Source organism: Cyphellophora europaea (genome assembly GCF_000365145.1).
Source record: "Cyphellophora europaea CBS 101466 unplaced genomic scaffold supercont1.8, whole genome shotgun sequence".
In the NCBI taxonomy this organism is placed as follows: domain Eukaryota; kingdom Fungi; phylum Ascomycota; class Eurotiomycetes; order Chaetothyriales; family Cyphellophoraceae; genus Cyphellophora; species Cyphellophora europaea.
In genome coordinates, this window is record NW_008481814.1 from 379,180 (window position 1) to 400,625 (window position 21,446).

Sequence of the window (21,446 nt, forward strand, 5' to 3'; positions counted from 1 at the left end):
ATATAGCAGACTGGACTTCGCCGCCCTGTTGGCGGTGGCGTGTCCTGCTGCATTTAGTTCGGTCTGCGGCCTATCTTCCGCGTCTGAAATGGTACTGCTGTATTGTCTATCCAAAGGCTGATGGGCAAGCCTTGTACGTACGGTGACGAATAGCTAGCGAGCTAGCAGTACATATATTCGTAAAAGTCGAAAGCAAAACCATCTTACCGCATGTGAGCCCGAACCAACATCGCATACGAGATACCCGCCTAGACAGCCTAATTGTCGACATGAACATGCGCCAGTTAAGCTGCTCGCGTAGCCTGAGTTGCTGCTCGTGCGATCGACAGTAGCTCGACTTCATGCATTGAATTTAAATCTCCACTCGGAGCTGCAAAATACGAGGGACCCTGTTGATTGTCCGTACTCTTCACAGGTCCCTGTGGAACATGACAGCGGGTGTTCGCGTTGGCGGAACGCTTATGATATTCAGATCTTGACTACCTTGCTGCCTGGTGATTCGGTATCAAAGTGAGGCTCATTTGCCTAATTTGCCCCTGAAAAGACCGTTGTTACCAGCAGTACCCAATGCTGCTGCAGCACATCCATCGCCTGGCGAAGAATTTCCGGGCGTGGTTCGCAGACGATAAGCAGCAGGGGACGTGGCTTGGCGCATTCTCTGCAGCCCTGACCTGATGGAAAAGCAGAAAGGGTTCTCTAGATGGCAATGCTTCAGACTAACGGGGATAGCTTTGTCGTCGACTGTCCAAACTAGTTAAAAACTTGTGCCAAAAAGGACGTGGGCTGCGATCAAACTCACGGTACCTTGCACACTGCTTCCGTGATTGGATCAAAGTCGGGCGCCCCTGTGGCCTAACGGGACCGGTGGGCCACCGCGACGAGCCACGCTTTTCCCCGTTTTCCAATTGCACCGCGCCGCGTCGACAACGCCAGCAGATCAGAGGCTATCACAGTCGCGCTGCCACATATTCATCGCACGGCGAGGCGTCAACTCTGCCAGTTTTTCGAAGGCTGTTCTTGTTGCGGGTCTTGTCGCAGCCTAGGCCTTCACTTCACACCTTCATCTTCGCTCTCTCGTCCGTTGTATGTGTTTTATGAATTCTATTCCATCATTGCTTGTTTCGCACCGCGCTATTGGGCTCGCTTCGCCAGGCAAAGATCCTGACCCCTGAGACATCATCTGCACCGCCAACTCATAGATTCGGCGGCTCGGAAATCCAGCCAGTCCTCTGGGAAATCGTCAGACCTTCTCTCGTTCCATCCAGACATCTGTCCGGTAGCTGGTCTCCGTCGGCTTCAGATGATCTAACCTTGCACCCACCTTACCTCTGCAGACCGTCATTCAGAATGCCGTTCTTCTCAAAGGTTTTCAAGAGCAAGGACGATACAGTCAAGAAGCCAGCCCCTGTCACCAATGGTGCTGCCTCAGCCAAAAAGCAGTGGTCGGATGCATGGCTGCGCACCAGGGTCGATCCTGAACAGGTGGCCGAATTGCTACATTATTGTACACAGGAAATAAAATCAAGAGGTAAGCATCCAGTCGACAGTTCAACGTAGCAAGACTCTGATGACGGCTAGGTCTCGACGTTCCTTTCCTTCTACTTCCCTTCCGGCCTTCTTCGGACCCTTCCGCTGCGAGAACATTCGTGCGCAATTATTTCATCCCTCCCCATGATCGGGATCAGCTCAGCGGAGATGCGCTGGCTACTGAACTTCGCATGGCGACCGTCATGGTAGGTCCCCTGTCGATGCGGTAGAATCGAGACTAAGGACGCAACAGGTCATCATCAGTGTCATGAAGTGGTGCTGGGCTCGATTGCCCGGTGGTGTAGTTACATGGGAGACGTACGAGATGTTCAAGGTTGGCGAGAAAGGTATAGCCCACCCCACCAGCATATGACTGCGCTGACCTTTGACAAGACTCCCGCCTCGCTCGAGATGCTTTCACAACCTTCATTCCCATATCCGTGGATTCAAATTCCCGCGTCCAAATAATCCGAGACTTCTTTGACCTACTGGCTGCAGTTGCGGCTCATGGCAAAAGCAACGGCTTGGGTGCCTACAAACTGTCAAGATTTGCCGGATGGTGGGCTTTCAACCACATTGACACCGGAAAGGGATTTGATGCTGGTTACAAGTCGTGGGAGGCCGCCGCAAATGCTACAACCCACCTTTTCTTTGCGTATCTTCGATCCCTCTCACCCGAAGGCAATACAAGCGGTGTGCTCAGCCTCCCGCGCTCCCTACAACAGCTGCTAGATTCGACGGAATACCCTCCCGGACAGGGTTTCATCACCAATGAGACCACAAAGTTGGTTATGATTGTCGACATTGTTTCTCCTACACCTTACGCGCTTCTGCGACGCGCAAAGAACTTCGAATATCGCGATTCAGACCACGCTCTCCAGGAGTTCTCTAGCTTCGAAGATCCCATCAGAGCATTGACCGATGAGTGTCGTCGTGTGCTTAATGCCATCTCTTCCACCAATCAGTCTAATGTTTCTAATGCAAAAACGTCGACAAGTCTTGCAGATCCATCCTGGTCGCGTTTCGAAGATATTGGGTTTGGCAGCACCCTCGACGAGATCGACGAGTCGGACAACTTTCTGTCTGCTAAGCCCGTATCTAACCACCTCGCTGGCACCCATAGCGCTGTCGATTTAGCTCGTCCAACCACTCCAAGCTGGGCTGATTTCCTGTCTTCTGGATTTGCCGAGGATGGAAAGCAGACTGGTGCTCCGATTCTCTTGCCTCCGGACAAAATTCTTCCTCCGCTCAACGTGGCTGCTCGCGGTCAAAGCTCACAATCACACCGGAGAAACCTCGAGCCTGTCAATCTGGATCCTGGCGAGTTGGCGAGTATCAACACCATGGGTATAGACGATGCGTTCTGGTGGGTCTGGATCAGTAGTTTGGCCGGTGAGGAACCCCAATCTCGCAAGGCTGTCTTCGGAAGATGCGCCCTGATCGAGACTATCTTCAGCGACGGCAAATGGATGGTAATGGAGGAGCAAGTCAAAGGCGCCGCGCCTGAGCCGGCTCAGGGTGCTTACATTGCCGAGAAGAAAAGATCTTTCTTCGGCTTCACTACCAAGAATGGCCGTCTGACCCGTCGGAGGTCTGGTGTCAAGAAGAGTCCTCTAGCGCAGGACGTCAACGGCTTCGAATCCAGCCGCACCGCCATTGCCCCTGATCAGCAGGCTCGTATCCAGCAGGCTGCGAAAGAGCTGAGCCAAAAGAAAGAAGCCGAAGAAACCGCCGCCAGACGGCGCCAACAGCCGGCAGCAAATGTTCCTGCCTCGAATCGAAACAGCGTCTTCACGCTTGGTCCGAATAAGGAGGAGTTCTCGCCAGCCCTAGCATGGGCTAAGAAGTACGATAAGGAGGCGATCCGTGCACAGTACCTAGGCGATAGATTGGCCGGCAAGGGCTCTCGAGAGCTACTCACTCTACCAGAATCAGGTCTCGGTATGACTCGCTCGACTTCGACACTCTCTCATCACGAGGCCAAGGAGTTACCACCAGCACCTAAAGAGCCACAGCCGGTTGAGTCAGAGTGGCCTTCGCCCAGTCCAGCACCCATTCCGTCGCCCCGTCCGGCACTCATCTCTTCCCAGACGCATGAGCCACCCAAGATCATCGAGCCCGAGCCTGCACCAACCCCACCTGTACCCACTGTCCCTGTTCAGCAGGATATTCCAGAGGAGGCTGCTAAGGCTCCGTTGCCAAACACCACGTTCGACCAGATCGTCCCACAGACTACAGAAAAACCACAGCAAAGCGAAGTAGATGCTAAGCGTCCACCCGTCTCGCCTAACAAGCTACGCAAGTCGCTTGAGGGTCACCGTATCTCTCCAGACGAAAAGAAACCTCGAAAGGTCGGGCCGCCTCCGACGCAAAAGACAAGTGGTATCAGGAGACTCTTTGGAACTAAGAGAGCCAAACCCAAGGAACCTGAGACGAAGAAAGAGCAAAACGATGTGGATCCCGCTATCCTTGCAGCTCGTCGTGCACTCGAAGGCAAGCCGAGCTTGGCACCTAACGGGTCCACCGACTCGCCGCCACTCAGCCCCGGGCACTTCCAGAGAATGAAGCAAGTGAATGCTAGCAAGATTTCCGATGTCCCAGAAGAAGAGTCCCAACCAGCCACTCCTCCGGCCCAACGCGGGAGAACGCCTGAGCCTGAGCCGGAGCTTGCAGGGTCTGCACAACCTGCAGAACTGTATGGTGGGCCACCCCGTACAAGACGCGATGAAGAGTACGACCAACTGTCTCGTGTCGACACGAACGAGCGCGAGGATGCTGACAAGGAGTTCTCCACGTTCGACCAAGGGCCTCTGGATCAACCAGCTTTCGTACCTCAGGCGTCGACGGCTGGCGAGGAACTTGGTCGCGAGGAGCCCAAAATTCGGACCAATCACCAATCCACTTACTCGGCGATGACCGTGCCTATTGAAGAGTCGGATGAAGATGAGCCGACAACTATGAATGCGTCGGATCGATGGGCTCAGATCCGCAAGAATGCTGCCGAGCGTGCTCGTGCATCAGAGGAGCACACAACACGCTCTAGAACGGAGACGAGAACTGATGATGGCGAGACGAGTGGTGAAGAGAGTAAGTGAATGATCTCTGAGTCCGCTGAACACTGCTAACAGCTTGCCTAGCTATCGAGTCTCGTGTGGCCAGGATCAAGGCTCGGGTGGCCGAGTTGACGGGCAACATGGAAGCGACACGACGCTAATAAGTCTGCACATTATTCGACATTGACGACTCTCTACCCTTCATTAGACAGCGTTTCCTGCCACGTTTGAGCATACGATGCGACAGTCGATCTTTTGCCAGTTGCTGGCGGTTTCTTTTGACTGTGTTTTTTTGTGTGATTGCACATTTTGCAGAGATACCACATGAGCGAAGCGAGGGCTACCATAGCTGGGTCTATTAGTGTATGGGCCCCATAATACATATTGTTTCTGGCTTGTGAGTGATTTGTACCATGCGCTGGAGACGGTTTTGTCAATTGCGTACCCGACCGTATGCGCGAACGCAAAAATATTCAGACAAGGTCTAATGTCACGTTGGTCAACCCCACAAGGCACCGTTTAGCGTACAGCTGCTTGTTTTCCAGAACTCGAACAGAATACGGGAATGAGACGAGCACATCCAAAGCTGCTCTCGCTCCGTACTAGTGACATCAGTATATATCCCGATAATGCCCATATGCACCTAGATGGCGTTCAAGCGTCTATTCGCAACCGCGCCAGCGCCCCTACTCGACCGCAACTACAACCTCAGGCTCAGGAGCGCAGCCGCAACGAACGCAACATGAACCGTCTGCAGACCCTGGGGGAACATGGAATAGGCGTATACTCCAGAATGCTAGTGAGGTGCTTGCATATGCAGTGCGATGCAATGCAAGACCGTCTACGAGGCACGTGTTGTGGTTTATTTTTAGGAGTTTTGCTTTGCCAGTGGGGGCCGCTGCTGACTGACATGGCGTTGTGGCTACTCTGTACGGATGACGATGGACCCTGCTGCCGTGAGTGGCTGGTGGAGAATAGGCGGATGAAACGCGCTAGAAGGGAGCTCTGGCGTAGCCAGTGGGATTAGGACCTGGTTTAATTGCCGCGTTGTTGCTGCGGGGGTTCGCTGTGCGGTGTGCGGTGTGTACATAGGGCTGAGAGCGTGTGTTTACGTGAGTGGTGTGATGGTATGGGCATGGACGACGAGAGGGGAGCGAGGGGTCGAAGAGGCAACGAGGGGGGGGGGAGTAGAGAGCATCAATGTGTCTTTAGAGCGGGTCTTGATTCTGACAATATGAGCTTGTCTATTGCGACTGCGTCTCCAAGCAGTGCTCAGCCGGTACGGACTGATTTCCAGCATTTTCCAAGGCCACGCGGCTTATGCGCTGTACGTCCCGACCAGATGGTACACCCAACTGTTTGGTTATTACTGTCTACGATGCGCAAGCTGTTGAACAACATCGATGTTGGCAAGCCTAGCCCAGCGCTTAGAGAAATATCGCCGTGATTCGTCAGGCGGGCAGCCGTTGCAATTAGGCGCAGATACGACGCCAATGCCGCTCTGATTTCGGGAGCCGTGGCGAAGCCCCCAGCAGCCAGCAGCCCTGCACCCAGCCAAGGCCTAGCGGGACCCAGCGGGCGTCTCTTGAGTTCATCCTTCCCCTTCTGCTCTCTCAACTCGAGTCTTCCTGTCTATCTTTAGTATACCCAAACCACAACCCTTTCCCATTCCCTCCACCAGCGCCACACGCGCCCAGTACCCGACCGCAGCCTCGGGATCAACCCCCGATTCTTGACCATTATCAGCCTTAGATTATTGACTACCGCGCATTGGCATCATTGTCATTGTCGCCTGCACAAAGCCGCCGTCGCTGCCCGTTGTCTTCCATTTCCGGTACAGAGACCCTCTGCGACCGCTTCGAGACACCGCGCGGAAAATAATAATCGACAAGCGCGCCTTTGTTCCCCGCTGCCCAGAGCAAATTGTTCGAAGACGAGGTCGCTGTTTGTGATCGCCTTCGCTGACGTACTCTCCATCGTCGCTCTCGCGTACTCGATCACGTCTGTCCTTCGCGGGCCTACACCAAAATCGTCACATGCACCGCTAGCAGTCCATAATGGGTCGGAGGAAAATCGAGATCAGGGCGATCAAGGATGACCGCAACCGCTCTGTGTACGTGCCGCCGACCTACGAATAACTTCCCTGCTGACCGTGGTAGCACATTCCTGAAACGCAAAGGCGGTCTTTTCAAAAAGGCGCATGAACTGTCCGTCCTGTGCTCTGTCGACGTCGCCGTCATCATCTTCGGACACAATAAGAAGCTGTACGAGTTCTCATCAGGTGACATCCACGAGACACTACGCCGATACACATATGTAAGTTGCACGGGAAGTTTACTGCCTGCAGAGCTGACGTGAGTAGTATGGACAGCCCCACGAACACAAAGGTCCAGCCGACTTCAAGAACAAGGGCGGCGATGACGATGACGATGAAGATGAAGAAGAGCCTGACCAGCAGGTCAAGGAAGATTCCCTGCCGCCGCAGCACCCTGGCATGATGCCACCGCATCTGCAGCACCACAATTCTTTCCAGCACATAAGACCTCCACACCAGGCGTCTGCTTCCCCACCTATGCAGAATGGCATGTTTCCGCGACACAGTACACCTCAACCACAGATGGAGTCGAGACCGGGTTCGAGAAACACTATCCGACGGACATCGTCGAACTTGGTGCCTATGCAGCACCCGCACCCTACGCCGCCCCCACCACAGAACGGTTTCGCCTATGTGCCAAATCCGCCCATATACAACCCTCAGATGCAGCCGCATCCTTCACCGCAGCCTCAGTACCAACAGTACCCGCAACATCCTCAACCACCAGCCCAGTACCTACATCCTCAGCAGCAACCGCAACCACAACAGCATCCTCCTCCACAGAGGCCATCATCGGCGCCTCGACATGGTAGTCTAGGCCCTCCCCAGCAGCCACCACCACAGCGACAGTCACCACAGCCCGAGTTCAAGCCACCACAGAACACGCCACCTCAGATCAAACACCTCTCTTCCAAATCCCGCTCTATTTTTACGCCGATCGACGAAGGCGGATCCGTACTGGCTCAACATTTTTTCGGCGCCCCTGACCCACCTCGGCCGGGACCATCATCACACCTCAAACGTGAGACTTCACCTAATCCTAGAAACGAGCTTGCACCTCCTCCCCGCTCCATTACAGCACAACCCAGACTCGCACAGCCTGTTCCGCAGCCGCCCCGCCCCTCCTCTGTCAGTAACGACTTCCCACCACCGCAACGCAGCAACACCTCGGGTTCCCGCTCCGGCGCCTCTCGCCCAAAGCTGAACTTGACGATCCCCTCAGAAGCTTCTGACAATGAGGCATCTGGTGGCGCGGACGCCCCCAGCGCTTCGGCGGCTCATCCCCGCTCGGCGAACCCGGCCGGTAATTCAAATAGCAGCAGCGAGCGGGGCGAGAACCGACATATTGTCCTACCACCACCCAGCCCAAGCGCCAGTGCGGTGTTGAGTGCTGGCGCTGTTGGTCCAGGAAACCCGTTTGCACGCCCACCTCCACCAACGAGTAGCCAGAACAAGGACGCTTACGACACGAATCGCGATCGAGGCGGCGAGGTTGGCGGTCGTGCCGGCGCGACTGGCAGACAACAGGCTGGCGACGGCATTGACACTCCGATAAGTGCTTTGCCGAGCAGGTACATGAGTAATGAGTTGCTGCCTAGTCCGAGCAATTTCTTTAGCGAGTGGGGTGATTGGTCACGTGGTGGAGGGGGCACGGGCATGAGCGCCGTGCTGCCCAGTCCGATGGGAGGTGGGCTGGGATTTGGCATGACGCCCTCTGATGAGCGAGGCGGCGCGGCGGCCAAATGGGGCGGTGTGCCGGAGAAGAGAAAAGGCGAAGACGAGGGTGCCGTGGGCGATGAGAAGAGAGTCAAGACGTAGCAAGAGCATGAATTTTCCACCTGGAAAGTGGTGGGAACTTGCATGGCTACGAGCATGTATGTGTTTTTGAACAAAGAGACGGACAACTGACGATATATCGCGACATACCCCCCGCCCGCCCGCCTGCCTTAGTCTGTTTACCAGAAAAGGAGATCATCCAACATTTATCATTTTTTTTAACTTATTTACCACAAACATATTTCGCACGAGCGAGCGACCGTTTCGAATGGGCGCAGAAGAAGGACGAGAGCGAGCCCGGAATGCATGTCTTAAATCGGAGTCTGATGGGATTACGATTACAATCACTATCGTTATTACGTGGGGATAACAGAGACGAAAAACCATCTCGTCTATCCGTCCGTCTGGCTGGCTGGCTGCCCTTTCGAGAGGGTGCCTGCCCCCGGACTGGCTGGTATGGCTGTTGGTAGGACGGGTTTCGAGCATTGAAGAGGGAGGGGGGGAAGGCATGGACCCTTACCGGCTCGACTCTACCAGGCGGTGTTGTCCCACAGGAGCCAGTGACGGATTGCGACGAGATGGAGAAGAGACGAACGGGAAGTGGAATCTGAATTCGGGGGTAGTGATGATCTTCTACCCCCCTGATCCCCATTGATGCTTACGCGGTGCGGCGAGGGCGGGGCGGGGCGGTGCGGTGCGATGCGAATTGTCAATGATGTTCTGCCGGGGGAACGGGCTCGGAGGTGTGGATGTGTGTGTATGTATTCTTGAGGGTGCATGCATGCATGTTTTGAAGCGTCACCTTGATGGCGACGAATGCCACTTTATACTGATCGCTATCGCATGACAATTTTACCGCTAGATACCTCCGAGGGGCTGACTTAAGTCTATGAATGGCGAACGAAAGTCTGGTTTTGATTTTTGTCCCACTGATTTCGTCTCTTTTTGCCGTCCGGATCTGTTTGCGCTCTTGAGTTGTGTTGCTGTTGCAGGAGGCCGCTGGCTGTGAGGCATGCTGGTCACGGTGGCGCGGAGACACCGATCGCGCAAGGAACGGGCCTTTGGGTCAGCCGTATTTCTGCGACTTCGTGAGGAAGTCCAAGATGCAATTGACGTCCTTCATTGCTCCGGCTGCGCGATCTCGCCCTGCACTAAGGGGCAGCCAACGACCACAACTCGTCTGCCATGGTTGGCACGGGCCGTGGGTCCGGCTATGTCGCGGGTCTGACATGAGCCTAAGGTCCCGAGACAGTCACGGGAAGCCGGGACGGTTGTCGCCTGAGGCGTAACGAGCAATGAGAGGGATATCTAGGCATCAGATCGGAGCAGTCTTGTGGGCGCAATGGGGGGTTGTGTTGTGGTGGGGCGGAAAAATCAAAGCTGGAATGGAATATCCGTCCATCTTATCCGTGGAATCCTCGAGTGCTCACTACAAGCTGTGCGAATCTATTCCCACATGGATGATATACCTGATCAAGACTTAACACTGCTTCTCGACCTTTCCGTCCCAAGCCACGAATTATATGCCGATAAACTAACCCCCTCGGCATGGCGCCGGCCAGTGACCTTTCCTTCACGGACCCCGGAAATTCACTGACTCCCCCACAGTCACCCCCAGGCCCAGACATTCACCTGCCGCCCAACAGTCACCATTAGGCCCGGCAAGGCCCAGGCCCAGGCCACATCCACAAAGGCGCTGCCCTTCTTGAGCCTGCCCCCTCTAAACCTGGCACTTTGGTCCACCAGGACACAGCCCGAACGTGAAGATGCAGCACGCAATGTGCGCCGGCGAGCCCTTGCGCATCCCGCTCTCGGGCGCGCTGTCGAGATCGTCGTCCCCTTCATCGTCTTCATCTTCACCGCGCTTTGACATGCCCATGTCGTTGTTGTTGCCCTGTTGGGCAGCGAGGGCACCAGAGCCGTGGGCCAGGCCTGGAATCATGGCTGTGGGGATGGTGGGGAAGGCGGCGGCGTGGGCGGTGTGGGTGGGTACGGAAGGGGAGAGGGAGGGGAGGGCGGGGGCGGCGGTGGCGAGGGGGATGAGGAGGGCGAGGAGGGTGGTGAGGAGGAGGGCGAGGTTGGACATGGTGGTTGTGTTTGGGTGGGGGGTGTTGTTGGAAAGTGAAGTGATTGCTCAAGGAAGAATATTCGAGAGTGAATGTTCGAAAGTGAAAGCTCGAGAGTAGAGAAAACGAGAAGGAGACGTGGAAAGAGGGAGGTATTTATCAGGAAACCCGTAGAGCACGGCAGCAATTGAGAACTTTACTATTCAAGGCAACGGTTGCCGCGAACCATGGAGAACGGTGGCCTCAAGGCAAAACTTCTGGTACTGACGAACGATAGGGCCGCTGAAGGATGCCTTGCATTAGTCTTTCGTGAGGGTCCAATCAGCTCGTCACCTTCGAGGCAACCAGCACATGCTGTCAACACACTGGCGTGCGCAACCACGACAAGGGTAGCAGACTAGGCGTCCTTTGCGACCGCGTAATGCAGCCTCTGTTTACCCCTCGGTCGCCTGTACGACTTGCGCCCACGGTGCTTGCCCATACGCACCCGGCACACTCGGCCCATCAAACAAGCTCGCCATGACCACTCGGTCGCCCTGCTCTCCCTGCCACGGCTCTCGCCCGTGCTGCGCAATCACATTGTCGTATACCAAAACGTCGCCTTCCTGCCACTTGTGCAACACCCGGATCTCATCGGTAATGTCGGCTAGTCGCTCAAGGTATTTGTCCGGAATCGGCGTCCCGTCGCCGAACAGCTGCGTGGTCACATTCTTCCGCGCGACCTGGTTGACCTTTGCGTTCTTCCAGTACGCGGCTAAGCCGGTGAACAGCGTGGGAAGGCCGCTATTCTGCTGCGTCCGGATGGCCGGCAGGCGGTGTTCAATGATCAGCGTCTGTCCATCGTCCTCCCACTTCCACGTCGTGAACTCGCCGCGTCCGTAGCGTTCAATTTGAGCCTCTATCTTGCGTCGGCGCGTGTCGGCATCATCTGAGTCGAGGATCTCCTTGCCAAAGGCCTGTCGCAGCGTGCTGCCCCCAGCGTACTGCTTGTCGAGTTTGTAAGTTACTCGGCTAAGGATGCCTTTGGCGCCGATTTCGCTGATGAAGTCCGGTATCTCTGTCTGTGCACGCTGAAAGAGCTCCAGAGAGCTGCTGATGGGTGTCTCGCCTCCAACAGTGGGAGCCTTGTGACAGTAGAAGAAGATGTATTCGGGAGCATGTGGCACTTGAGGGGATTCATTGTGGTTGTAGATCAGGACGTTGGGTGGTGCCTCGTTGGCTGGAGCAACGTTGGGAGCAAGTAGAGGCCGGTCCACGACGATGCCGATGATTTCGTGGGGGCGGTAGCCGAAAGCATGAGCAAACTGGCTGAATTCGCTTGCTGAGGATATAGGGAGGCCACGAAAGAGCAGAGTCCCGTGGTTGGCGAGCAGCTTGGTCAGAGTACCGTTGTTGGCTTGGAGCCCCTTGATGGTGTTGATGGCGTCCGAGAGAGAGACAGGTGCTGTGGGCTTGAGAGCAAGTGGAATGGCGGTGTTGCCCGCATGGGGTTGACCGAGGGTACGTTGGTTGCTGCTCGGCAGAGTGAAAGGCTCGAAAGCGACGGCGGGTTCAGAGACACCGTCGAGCTTCAGAGGGGCGCTCTGGCCGATCGTGGTGGTCATGTTGGCGGCAATGCTAAGCAATCTTTCGATGATGGTGAGAAGTGTAGCATACGTAGGTGTATATGAGGGGGTCCCGGGGAACAGAAAGCCCCCATGTGGGATGTCGGCATGGGTAGACGGAGATGTTCACCTGAAGCCTTGCCGATATCAACTCATTCGCAATCCTACACTAAAAGCACGCGAGTCTCAAGCCGGTCCAGTGGTATGGGCCGCTATGGTCCCCAGCGATGATCAATGCCTTTTTCGTCAGTATACATACCCCTGGTCAAGAGGCACAACAAGTACCGAACCATTTGTGCAACACCCTTTGCCCGCGGTACGTGTGCACGGCTGCCCACGTTTTATGCCAGCGTGGGACCCCGAGTTTGAAAGACTTCCTCTTCTGCATGGAAGATTTCGCTCATAGTTCTCTAGCCAGAAAGTAGCCTGGCGCTGCTCCAGTCTAGGCTGAGAAAATTATCACCAAGTGCTGCTACTTGGAGGCTCTTCGGTATCTTCGGATCGTTCCTCCATTGTGACAGAATGGGGTAAAGTGACGTGCTCGAATGATTCATGGTATGCTGGAACAAAATCGATCCCCTTAAGCACTTCAAACAAGGTTGGGTCCTACCACTTTTAAGCACAGCAACCCAGTTTGCAAGCTCAGAGGGACCCACAGGCAAGTGAGCAAAGACACGCGGTATCGAACAAGACCTCTCGCTAGCATGGCCACGCCAGCAGCACCCGAAGCTGCAAAAGAGAATCCTCTCATTGTCAGTCACGATGTTTCGGGCGACGTCGACATCAGCACGCCTCCTAGCGAGCGGAGCCTTAAGCCCTTCGATCGAATCCGCTTTTTTCGAACCACACTCTTCCAGATCCTCATTGTCGGGATCTGTGCATTCTGCGCCCCTGGAATCTGGAGTGCTATGAATGGACTTGGAGTGGGAGGCTCGCAGTCCCCGGATCTCGTCAATGCAGCAAATGCGATTCTCTATGCATTCATGACGTTTACTTGTTTCGCTGGGCCATGGGTTACCAACCTCATCGGCTTCAGGTGGACGCTAGCCATAGGCTCGTTGGGGTACCCACTCTATGCGGCTGGGCTGTATGTCAATAACCGCTTTGGCGATACGTGGTTTGTATATGTTGGGGCAGTGACATGTGGCATCTCCGCAGGGTTCTTTTGGAGCGTCGAAGGAGCAATTGCCACCGGCTACCCGGAGTCTCACAAACGTGGCCGGTACATTGCAACGTGGTTCACATTTCGCAACTTTGGAAACATTATTGGCGGCGCAATATCCTTGGGCATCAATGTCAAGATCAACGAACGGGGCAAGGTCGGCTATCAAACGTACCTGGCCTTCATTGCAATCCAGTGTCTAGGCTTCTTCTTTGGTTTGTTACTGTCAAACCCGGAGAAGGTTCGCCGCGACGATGGTACCAGAATACAAGCACCCAGAGGAATCAACTGGCGCGTCGAAGGGAAAGAGATGTGGCGACTGCTCACAAGCAAATCCATTCTGTTACTGACGCCACTCTTTTGGTACTTCGGTTACATGCAAGGCTATCCAGGCACATATCTCGCCACCTACTTCACTGTTCGCTCGCGAGCATTAGGGAGCTTCATGTCTGCTGTTGTTGGTACCATGGGTACCTGGCTTGGAGGATCCCTGGTGGACCTGCCATGGGCAAAGAAGCGACAGACACGTGCCGTTGCCGTCTTCATATTGATTGCAGCTTGCAACAGCGCTACGTGGATCTGGGCCGTAATCATACAGAATGAGTATCAACATACTCATCCAACACTCGACTGGGGTGACCAGAAAAGCTTCCCAAGAGGATTTGGTGTCTATATGCTAGAGCGGATCAGTCTCGGCATGGTAGAGAACTACATCTATTGGTGCATTTCCAATCTTTCGGACTCTCCTGGAGACCAGATCAGGTACAGCTCCTTGCTTCGAGGGATTGAAACCGCCGGAGTCGCTGTGGGGTTTGGGGTCCAAGCGGTGCCGACCGTACTCATTGCGACAGCCAGTATCAACCTCGGATTTTGGTTCTTTGCGCTACCATTTGGCTATCGTGCCACACTGCAGGTAGTGAAGAAGTTCGACGAGCTGGATCAACAACGGGAGCAGAGACGGGTTGAGACCAATACCAATTCAAACACGGGTCCCCCAGATACGACCCTAACTTGGAAGTCCTAAGTGCGAATGCTCCAACGACAAGCACCTCCCAATAGCATAGAATCAATAACTACTCTATAGCAGCAAGGATGATTACTGCAGTCGCAGCTTGTCATAAGGTTCAGTTCTGAGGGACCTCAACAGAGTGCATGACGGACTCAAGGTCGCCTCGTAACCGGCAAAGGTATTCATGTGCTTCCTAGAATCCTTGACCCGCTTTGTTGCGTTCGGTTGTCCATAGTCGAATGCATCGCAAGAATCTCAAACGAATCTTTGTACCCATTGTTGGCGCATTGTTGATACTTTCTGTTCTACTGACGATAGTCTTCGAGCTTTGTTCGAGTACTTCGCCAATGAAGTCTTTGTTGCGATCAACAGATGATAAGCGAGCGAGCGCCGTGGTAGAGGTCTGGACTTGCTACGATAACCACCGACCCGACACAACCCAGACCGACCAGCAGCATACACAACAATGTACACAGGCGTCAACTTGCCTCCGACTCGAGGCCTGCCTGCGTACGCGATCTTTCACCCGGAGAATGGTGGCTCTCTACACTCTCAATTCCTTGGATCTGGAATCCAAGGTACAGCAACTCTGGTACGTTCCCGTGCCACTTGCCAGCTTATGGCTCGAAAACGGACCTGTCCTCAGCATCTCAACAACAAGCCATTCGCGGATTTGGACAACGCCATCAACCATCCCAATGTGGTGCGCCTTCTTGGAAGCGAGCGATACCACCGCGAGAAGGTGAACGGAACGAACGGCTCAGCTGTGTCTCTGTGGGAATTCGCGAACTGTAAGGATTTGAAGCACTTGATCATGAACTACCGCAAATCTGGTGAGAGAGTCCCTGAGCTCCTGATCTGGCAGTTCCTGAAACAAATGTTCGGTGCTTATGATGCTTTGCATAGACGACAGATTGCCCACATGGACGGCCATTGGAGTAACGTCTTTGTCAACTTTGACCCCCTGAAGAGCCTACCAGAGTTCATTCTCGGTGATTTAGGACTTAGCGAACCTTTCAAGCAAGGTTTCCAAAGGATCTATGCATCTGAAGAAGGAGCTCCCGGCATCGTCGACGACGATTACAACAGCGTGCCCACCCTGCAGAACCTCCATGATTACGACGAAGACAACGACCAGAACGTGCTTGACTTCTTCATCGGGGAGTCTCTGCCCCAGGTGGGTGAAGACATGGCAAGACTTTCCGGCGCTTTGAACTGCATGATGCACGACGACGACAGCCTCGACTTTGCATTCTACAGCCCATCACTGAACAAGGTTGCGACCATGATGATGAATATGAAGTCCTTCCTCTGGACCCGCCATGTCAAGACGCAGAAGAACGCTCAGATTCTGATTAGCATGCTGCGTCAGATCATTGAGCACCACTTTGCAGACTGTGTCAGTCAAGTGACGTTTCCAGTGCCTGGAATTGAGCTGAGCAGACCTCAGGGTCCCACGCCTCAGCCAATGCTGTTTGCCAGCCCCGAGGCTCTCCTTGCTGCCGACTACTTCCCACCCGGCCCATGGTATGTTGCACAGGTTGATCCATACGACTGCCAGGTCCTCAACGTGGACTACTCAGTGGTCTACGGTTCCGACGCGTGGTACTGTTTCGATGCTCAAGGCAGCGAGGTGACTTTCGCCCCAGAGTTTGACGACGACGACGACAACACGTCCGACTCGCTTTGGTAAGAAGCCCCATGGTAAATGAATGTACTAGGTAAGTCCCCCCTCTGGGACTGCAACTTGCAATTCACTCTTTTTGAACACATGCTAACTTTGGTACTTCAATTTCTCGTCCTGGACTTACGATTGTTCGAGCGTATAAAGACCAACCAAATATGGAAACGAAAAAGTTGAACTTTTGCGTGATGCTGACCATATGTCGGAGGGCAAAACAACCTCAGGCTTGCTATACCTACCCGAAAGAGCTATTTATCGACATGACACCGGTGGGTCTTCCTCAAATGGCAATCTGTAGTCCCCATTAGGAGGGTAGTAGCGGTACCATAAGCACTTGTGAAAATCATTAGGTGCGAAGCCGAAAGCCAGATTTAACCAGCGTCGATATGCAAGACATGACCTCCTTGCGCGCGACTAGACGAATAATACAAGCCAAGACGTCTTGAACTTGACCATGTGTATAGATGCCATCATGTGATAGATATTCTCCCAATTCTCTAGATTGATTGACTTCTGCGCCTGGTTGAGCCAAGCAAAGACTGAGTATCCCCATCTCTAACACGCAGCGTTGCACTTGGGCTCTCCAATGAACGACTTCGCTAACCGAGAGACCGCTATGCGCACGCGACCCTCCTTCCACTGTACAGTGGTAAGTGACTAACCACTGCAGCCACTGCAGATTGGGGGCGGGATAAAGGAGTCCGATGGCGTGGGCGAATCTCGATTTAAGCACCTACAAGCTTGCCTGGGCGGGAGCTTGGGCCAAGGCTTGTGGGGACTTGGGACGTTGTGGGCGCCAATGACGCCCCTGGTTCCTGCCCGACATTGGTGCCGTGTGGGAGCGCTTTTCCTTGCCCGAGTGTGCCTGTGACCCATCAAAACCATGGGCAGTGACGTCGATGGCAGCGATGCCGTGACATAATAGCAATTTTTCTCGTGGTGCGTCGACGCATTGACGACATAGAGAGGTGATGCTTGTCGGGGAGCCGTTCAACCTTTGTATACCCTTAGCTCAGCAGTTCTGCTACAACGCGCGAGTCGTTGGTAACGTAGACGTGTCTTTTTTTATTATCAATACGAAATATATCCATCTAGCTATGGCTTCTCGCTCGCCGACGTTGCGCGCCTCGGTAGCCGACCCCCCTGAGAAGGATGTGGAGAAGAGCGGACTCGATGGACCTCACGGCAGCCTGGATGGACAGGATCCGGAGAAACGAGACTCGGTGAAGAGGCCTCGGAAGGCGTCTCAGAATGTCGACCCGTTTGGTGATGCCGAGGAAGGGGATGTGCAGTACAGGAGTCTGGAGTGGTGGCAGGTAAGAGCCTCCACAAAGCATACTGAATGACGCGGCTGACGTGAAGCGCAGTGCTCCATGATTATGATTGCTGAGACCATTTCGCTAGGCATTCTATCTCTGCCTTCGGTTCTGGCGTCGATTGGTATGGTCGGGTATGCCAAAATCCCTTTCGAGGTAGACTTCTCCTGCTAATGAGTACAGCGGCGCCATTCTCATCGCCTCGCTGGGAATCATAGCAACATACTCCGGCTATGTGATCGGTCAATTCAAGCGTGCCCATCCCTGGGTACACAACATGGCGGACGCAGGCGCGGTCTTGTTTGCGCCCTGGGGCCATACGGCTGAAGCCATCGGCCGCGAAGTCCTCGGTGCCGCCCAGACAATCTTTTTGATCTTCTCAATGGCCTCGCATATTCTCACCTGGACCATCTGCCTCGACACACTCACCGACTCTGCAACGTGTGCCATAGTGTGGGGCGTCATCGGCCTGGTTCTGTTCTGGATCTTCGACCTGCCCCGAACACTGCTCAAAGTCAGCTGGCTCAGTATTGCCTCTTTCATCTCCATCTTCTCGGCTGTCCTGTTGACCATGGTGGCTATCGGAATTGAGAATCCCAGTCAGGGCCGCTTCAAAGCAACGCAAAGCGTGACGTTTCAAGCGGCGTTTTTGTCCGTGACCAATATTGTTTTTGCTTATGCAGGCCATGTCGCATTTGTGAGTGCCGATCCTAGTGCTCGATCTTGGGCCATTCTACTGACCACAAAAACAGTTCTCGTTCATCTCCGAAATGAAGAAACCACAGGACTTCACCAAAGCCCTCATCCTGCTGCAGATCAGCGACACCAGCATGTACTTCATTGCGGCGCTCGTCATCTACGCGTATGGAGGTGACGACGTCGAAAGTCCAGCTCTCAGCTCCACCGCGCCAACAGTCGCCAAAGTTGCGTACGGCCTTGCTATCCCTACCATTATCATCGCCGGGGTCATCTACGGCCACGTTGCCGCGAAGTACATCTATGTGAGGATCTTCCGCGGCACCAAGCACATGGGCAAGCGCACCTGGCTAGCTGTCGGGAGCTGGGCCGGCATCACCCTCGCGCTGTGGACCGTCGCCTGGATCATCGCCGAATCAATCCCCGATTTCAATGATCTTCTCGCGCTCATCTCGTCGCTGTTTGCAGCTTGGTTCACGTACGGTATCAGCGGCATCTTCTGGCTGTTCCTGAATTGGGGTGGGTACACGAAGAACTCGAGGAAGATGAGCTTGACAGCCGTGAACATCGGGCTGACGCTCATGGGTTTCGGCATTTGTGGCATGGGTTTGTATGCCAGCGGTTATGCAATCCATAAGGAGAGCAAGGGCAGCAGCTGGAGCTGTACGGTTTCCGAGTGAGTGATGCTGGGGTCTGGGGGCTTCCGGTCTTGACCTCTCCACACGCGGCGGGACGTACCCAGGGAAGGGTGCGTGAGCGTGCGGCACGTCACATATCACGCACCGACGGCCTGCATCAGGCTCTAGTAAATCGATGTAATGAATCAGACCTCTATGGTGAAGCCGCAATCCCTGAGTGCCAGGGCATATGATACCTTTGCACATCCCAACGCCCACAATCAAATCGAAGCCGAGCATCATCCCCTCCTCACTGCCTCTCAGGGAAATCAACGGAAATGAAGTTCTTCTCAGTGCATTTTCCCGCCTCGCATTGAGCGGCAATCAGCAACATTGTATATTCCGACGTCACCATCGATGTCGACTATCGCAACAATACCGAACAGCAGTGGAAAAACGGGAGCCCACGCGAAACTCCCCGGAGGTGCAGACAGACAGACAGACCTGCGCACTCCGACCTCGGGGCTACTCTCCCAAAAGTCGATCCGAAGTACCGATAACCAGCAAGATCATCAACGGGCACTTCACACAGAAAAGACAAATAACGATGGAAACTTTATCGAAGGGGGAGGGTCTAGAATTGCGGGGAAGCGGGCAAGGGTAAGAAACTATTGCGGAGAAAGAAAAGAGACAGAAAGTGCTGTGGCGATGACGCGCCGGTTCGTTCGCGTGCGGTCCGGTCAGGTAGGGTCGAGTCGAGTTGAGTCGAGAGCGATGGATCGGGGCCATTGGGATGAGATGAGAGGTGATTTGAGATCATATATGTGATGATGGTTTTAGATAGAGATAACCTCCATTCAGATATCAATGCTGCGAGTGTCATTTCTTACTGTCCGAATTGTGTCTCCTGCTCTGCTGGGCAACAGTCATCAACATGGACTCCCTCTCCCGCACTCCCGATGTCATTACCTTCGACTACCAGTTTGCGCCCAATGCGCAAAAGGCTCGCAACCTGCTCAACGTCGCCGGCATTCCCTATTCGTGCTGCGAGCAGCCGTTTGTGCTCCCTCGCCCGATCCTGACTGATCTGGGCATCACCTACCGCCGCGTGCCCGTCAACGCTATTGGCAAGGACATCTACTGCGACAATCGACCGTTCCTGGAAGCCGTGCAGAAGATTTTTAAGGACAAGGCTCTGCCGACGAGTCCTGCGGACCATGCGTATGAGAGCTTCGGCTATCGCACGTTCTGGACGTGTCTTCAGCTGGTTCCGCTCGAGCTGATGTCCAAGCAGCTGGCGGAAGATCGCAAGAAGCTGTTTGCGGTCCTCACCAGAGATGATTATGGCGACATCAGGCAGAGTGCGCTGGGAGAGCTGAAGCAGTGGCTAGACATCGTTGAGTATGACTTCTTGAGCCACGGCCAACAGTTCATTGCAGGAGACAAGCCTGGTGCTGCCGATGTGCATGCGATCTGGATGTTAAAATGGGCAATAGAGACCGTAGGCTGCGGCAAAGAACCCGGATTTGCAAAGGAGGATTTCCCAAAGGCGTACAAATGGTTCGAAGGCTTTCCAAACCATACGCCCGAGAACGATGCACCAAAGCTGGATGCTAAAGATGCGCATCAGAAGGTCCTAGATGCGGAGTACGCGGCGGAGGACATCGGTGTTGATCCAAAAGATCCAACCGGCCTCAAGAAAGGTGCGACAGTGGTAGTCGAGACAAATGATGAGTAAGTTCCCCCTTTCCTTTCTGCAACATCTCCCGCTGATTGTCTTCAGCGCATCACCGGGCAATGCGCCGCAGCACGGTAAGCTGGTTGGACTGAACCACAGGGAGATCGTCGTCGAGCTGGATAATGGCATCCGTGTACATTTTCCAAGAATTGGCTATCGATTGCGGGAGGCGTGAGCGGCTTGCTGGATACCATCTCTTCTTCAGATGGGTTCTCTCTTCCAGCGAATATCGGTATGATAAGATAATGAGTTCTCTTCCGAGCCATCCTCTCAGTAGAAGCCAGGCGTAGTTGGAGCGGATTGTGGACGGTCGAGAGGTCTTGGATCGTGCAGTTCTTCGCTGTCCTCCTCATTGATCGGATCCGCATCCATCTCTTCCATCTGTCTTTTATGCCTTTCGGCTCTTCTTCTGGACCGGTTGTTCTGCCACAGCCTCTCTTCACTCTCGAGCTCTCGCAAGGCTGCCTCCCACTCTGCCTCTGCCTCTTCATTGCCAGTCCCAAGTGCTTTCTCGACATCAACTTCCTCACCACGCTCGAGCTTTTCTATGACCTCACGCAGCTGCCGTAGCTTAATGTCTGCCAGACGATGTTCTTCCGCTGCTTCTCGCTTGATGGTAAGGATGCGGATGGCTTGGGATCCGATCAGGAGGTAGATCCAGATGAAGTAGTAAGCTGGGTTACGCGTGTTCTGCGCGGGTTTTGACGAGCCGGGCCAGGACCGGAGCGGTTTTGGGATGATGTCTTTCCAGATGGACGGCTGCGCGAATCGAGGAACGTGTGATTTCTCTGCAATGGTGCTCTCGAGGCGCCGGAACACCGGCGGCAGTTTGCGAAGCCGCCCTGCTGGGGTTTGTGTCGATGGCAGCCACAGTCCCCGAAACATTGTTGCTTCCAACAACGTCAAAGTACGACTCGACGACATCGAGAGCGCCATATTGCCAGCGATAGCTCTCAAAGAGGCGTACTGATGGCATTCGATCATGTCTCGCACGTCTTACAGATCAACATTTCTTGCCATGCCGCCCGCACTAAGCCCAGTCTGGACTCATCAACGCGGGTGCATTTCCATTTTGAGGTGGTAAATAGTCGACGCCAACGCGT

General features: G+C 54.4%; 8 protein-coding genes across 8 annotated transcripts; 6 read left to right on the forward strand and 2 right to left on the reverse strand.

Moving 5' to 3' along the window:
- Positions 1-1,347: 1,347 nt before the first annotated feature.
- On the forward strand, positions 1,348-4,741 carry HMPREF1541_07943 (uncharacterized protein; the record flags this gene model as incomplete). The annotated part of the gene is made up of 5 exons (XM_008722265.1): positions 1,348-1,528; positions 1,579-1,733; positions 1,781-1,874; positions 1,921-4,614; positions 4,665-4,741. The coding sequence occupies 5 exons, from the start codon at positions 1,348-1,350 to the stop codon at positions 4,739-4,741; spliced, it is 3,201 nt and encodes a 1,066-aa protein (XP_008720487.1).
- A 1,896-nt stretch (positions 4,742-6,637) lies between these two features.
- Positions 6,638-8,493, forward strand: HMPREF1541_07944 (uncharacterized protein; the record flags this gene model as incomplete). The annotated part of the gene is made up of 3 exons (XM_008722266.1): positions 6,638-6,693; positions 6,740-6,896; positions 6,943-8,493. The coding sequence occupies 3 exons, from the start codon at positions 6,638-6,640 to the stop codon at positions 8,491-8,493; spliced, it is 1,764 nt and encodes a 587-aa protein (XP_008720488.1).
- A 2,458-nt stretch (positions 8,494-10,951) lies between these two features.
- On the reverse strand, positions 10,952-12,121 carry HMPREF1541_07945 (uncharacterized protein; the record flags this gene model as incomplete). Its single annotated transcript, XM_008722267.1, has 1 exon — positions 10,952-12,121. The coding sequence occupies one exon, from the start codon at positions 12,119-12,121 to the stop codon at positions 10,952-10,954; it is 1,170 nt and encodes a 389-aa protein (XP_008720489.1).
- A 704-nt stretch (positions 12,122-12,825) lies between these two features.
- Positions 12,826-14,307, forward strand: HMPREF1541_07946 (uncharacterized protein; the record flags this gene model as incomplete). Its single annotated transcript, XM_008722268.1, has 1 exon — positions 12,826-14,307. The coding sequence occupies one exon, from the start codon at positions 12,826-12,828 to the stop codon at positions 14,305-14,307; it is 1,482 nt and encodes a 493-aa protein (XP_008720490.1).
- Positions 14,308-14,758: 451 nt separating this feature from the next.
- On the forward strand, positions 14,759-15,985 carry HMPREF1541_07947 (uncharacterized protein; the record flags this gene model as incomplete). Its single annotated transcript, XM_008722269.1, has 1 exon — positions 14,759-15,985. The coding sequence occupies one exon, from the start codon at positions 14,759-14,761 to the stop codon at positions 15,983-15,985; it is 1,227 nt and encodes a 408-aa protein (XP_008720491.1).
- Positions 15,986-17,073: 1,088 nt separating this feature from the next.
- Positions 17,074-18,668, forward strand: HMPREF1541_07948 (uncharacterized protein; the record flags this gene model as incomplete). Its single annotated transcript, XM_008722270.1, has 4 exons — positions 17,074-17,292; positions 17,344-17,426; positions 17,476-17,989; positions 18,045-18,668. 4 exons carry the CDS (start codon positions 17,074-17,076, stop codon positions 18,666-18,668), a joined length of 1,440 nt encoding a protein of 479 aa, XP_008720492.1.
- Positions 18,669-19,539: 871 nt separating this feature from the next.
- On the forward strand, positions 19,540-20,518 carry HMPREF1541_07949 (uncharacterized protein; the record flags this gene model as incomplete). The annotated part of the gene is made up of 2 exons (XM_008722271.1): positions 19,540-20,339; positions 20,389-20,518. 2 exons carry the CDS (start codon positions 19,540-19,542, stop codon positions 20,516-20,518), a joined length of 930 nt encoding a protein of 309 aa, XP_008720493.1.
- Positions 20,519-20,613: 95 nt separating this feature from the next.
- Positions 20,614-21,228, reverse strand: HMPREF1541_07950 (uncharacterized protein; the record flags this gene model as incomplete). Its single annotated transcript, XM_008722272.1, has 1 exon — positions 20,614-21,228. One exon carries the CDS (start codon positions 21,226-21,228, stop codon positions 20,614-20,616), a length of 615 nt encoding a protein of 204 aa, XP_008720494.1.
- Positions 21,229-21,446: the final 218 nt, after the last annotated feature.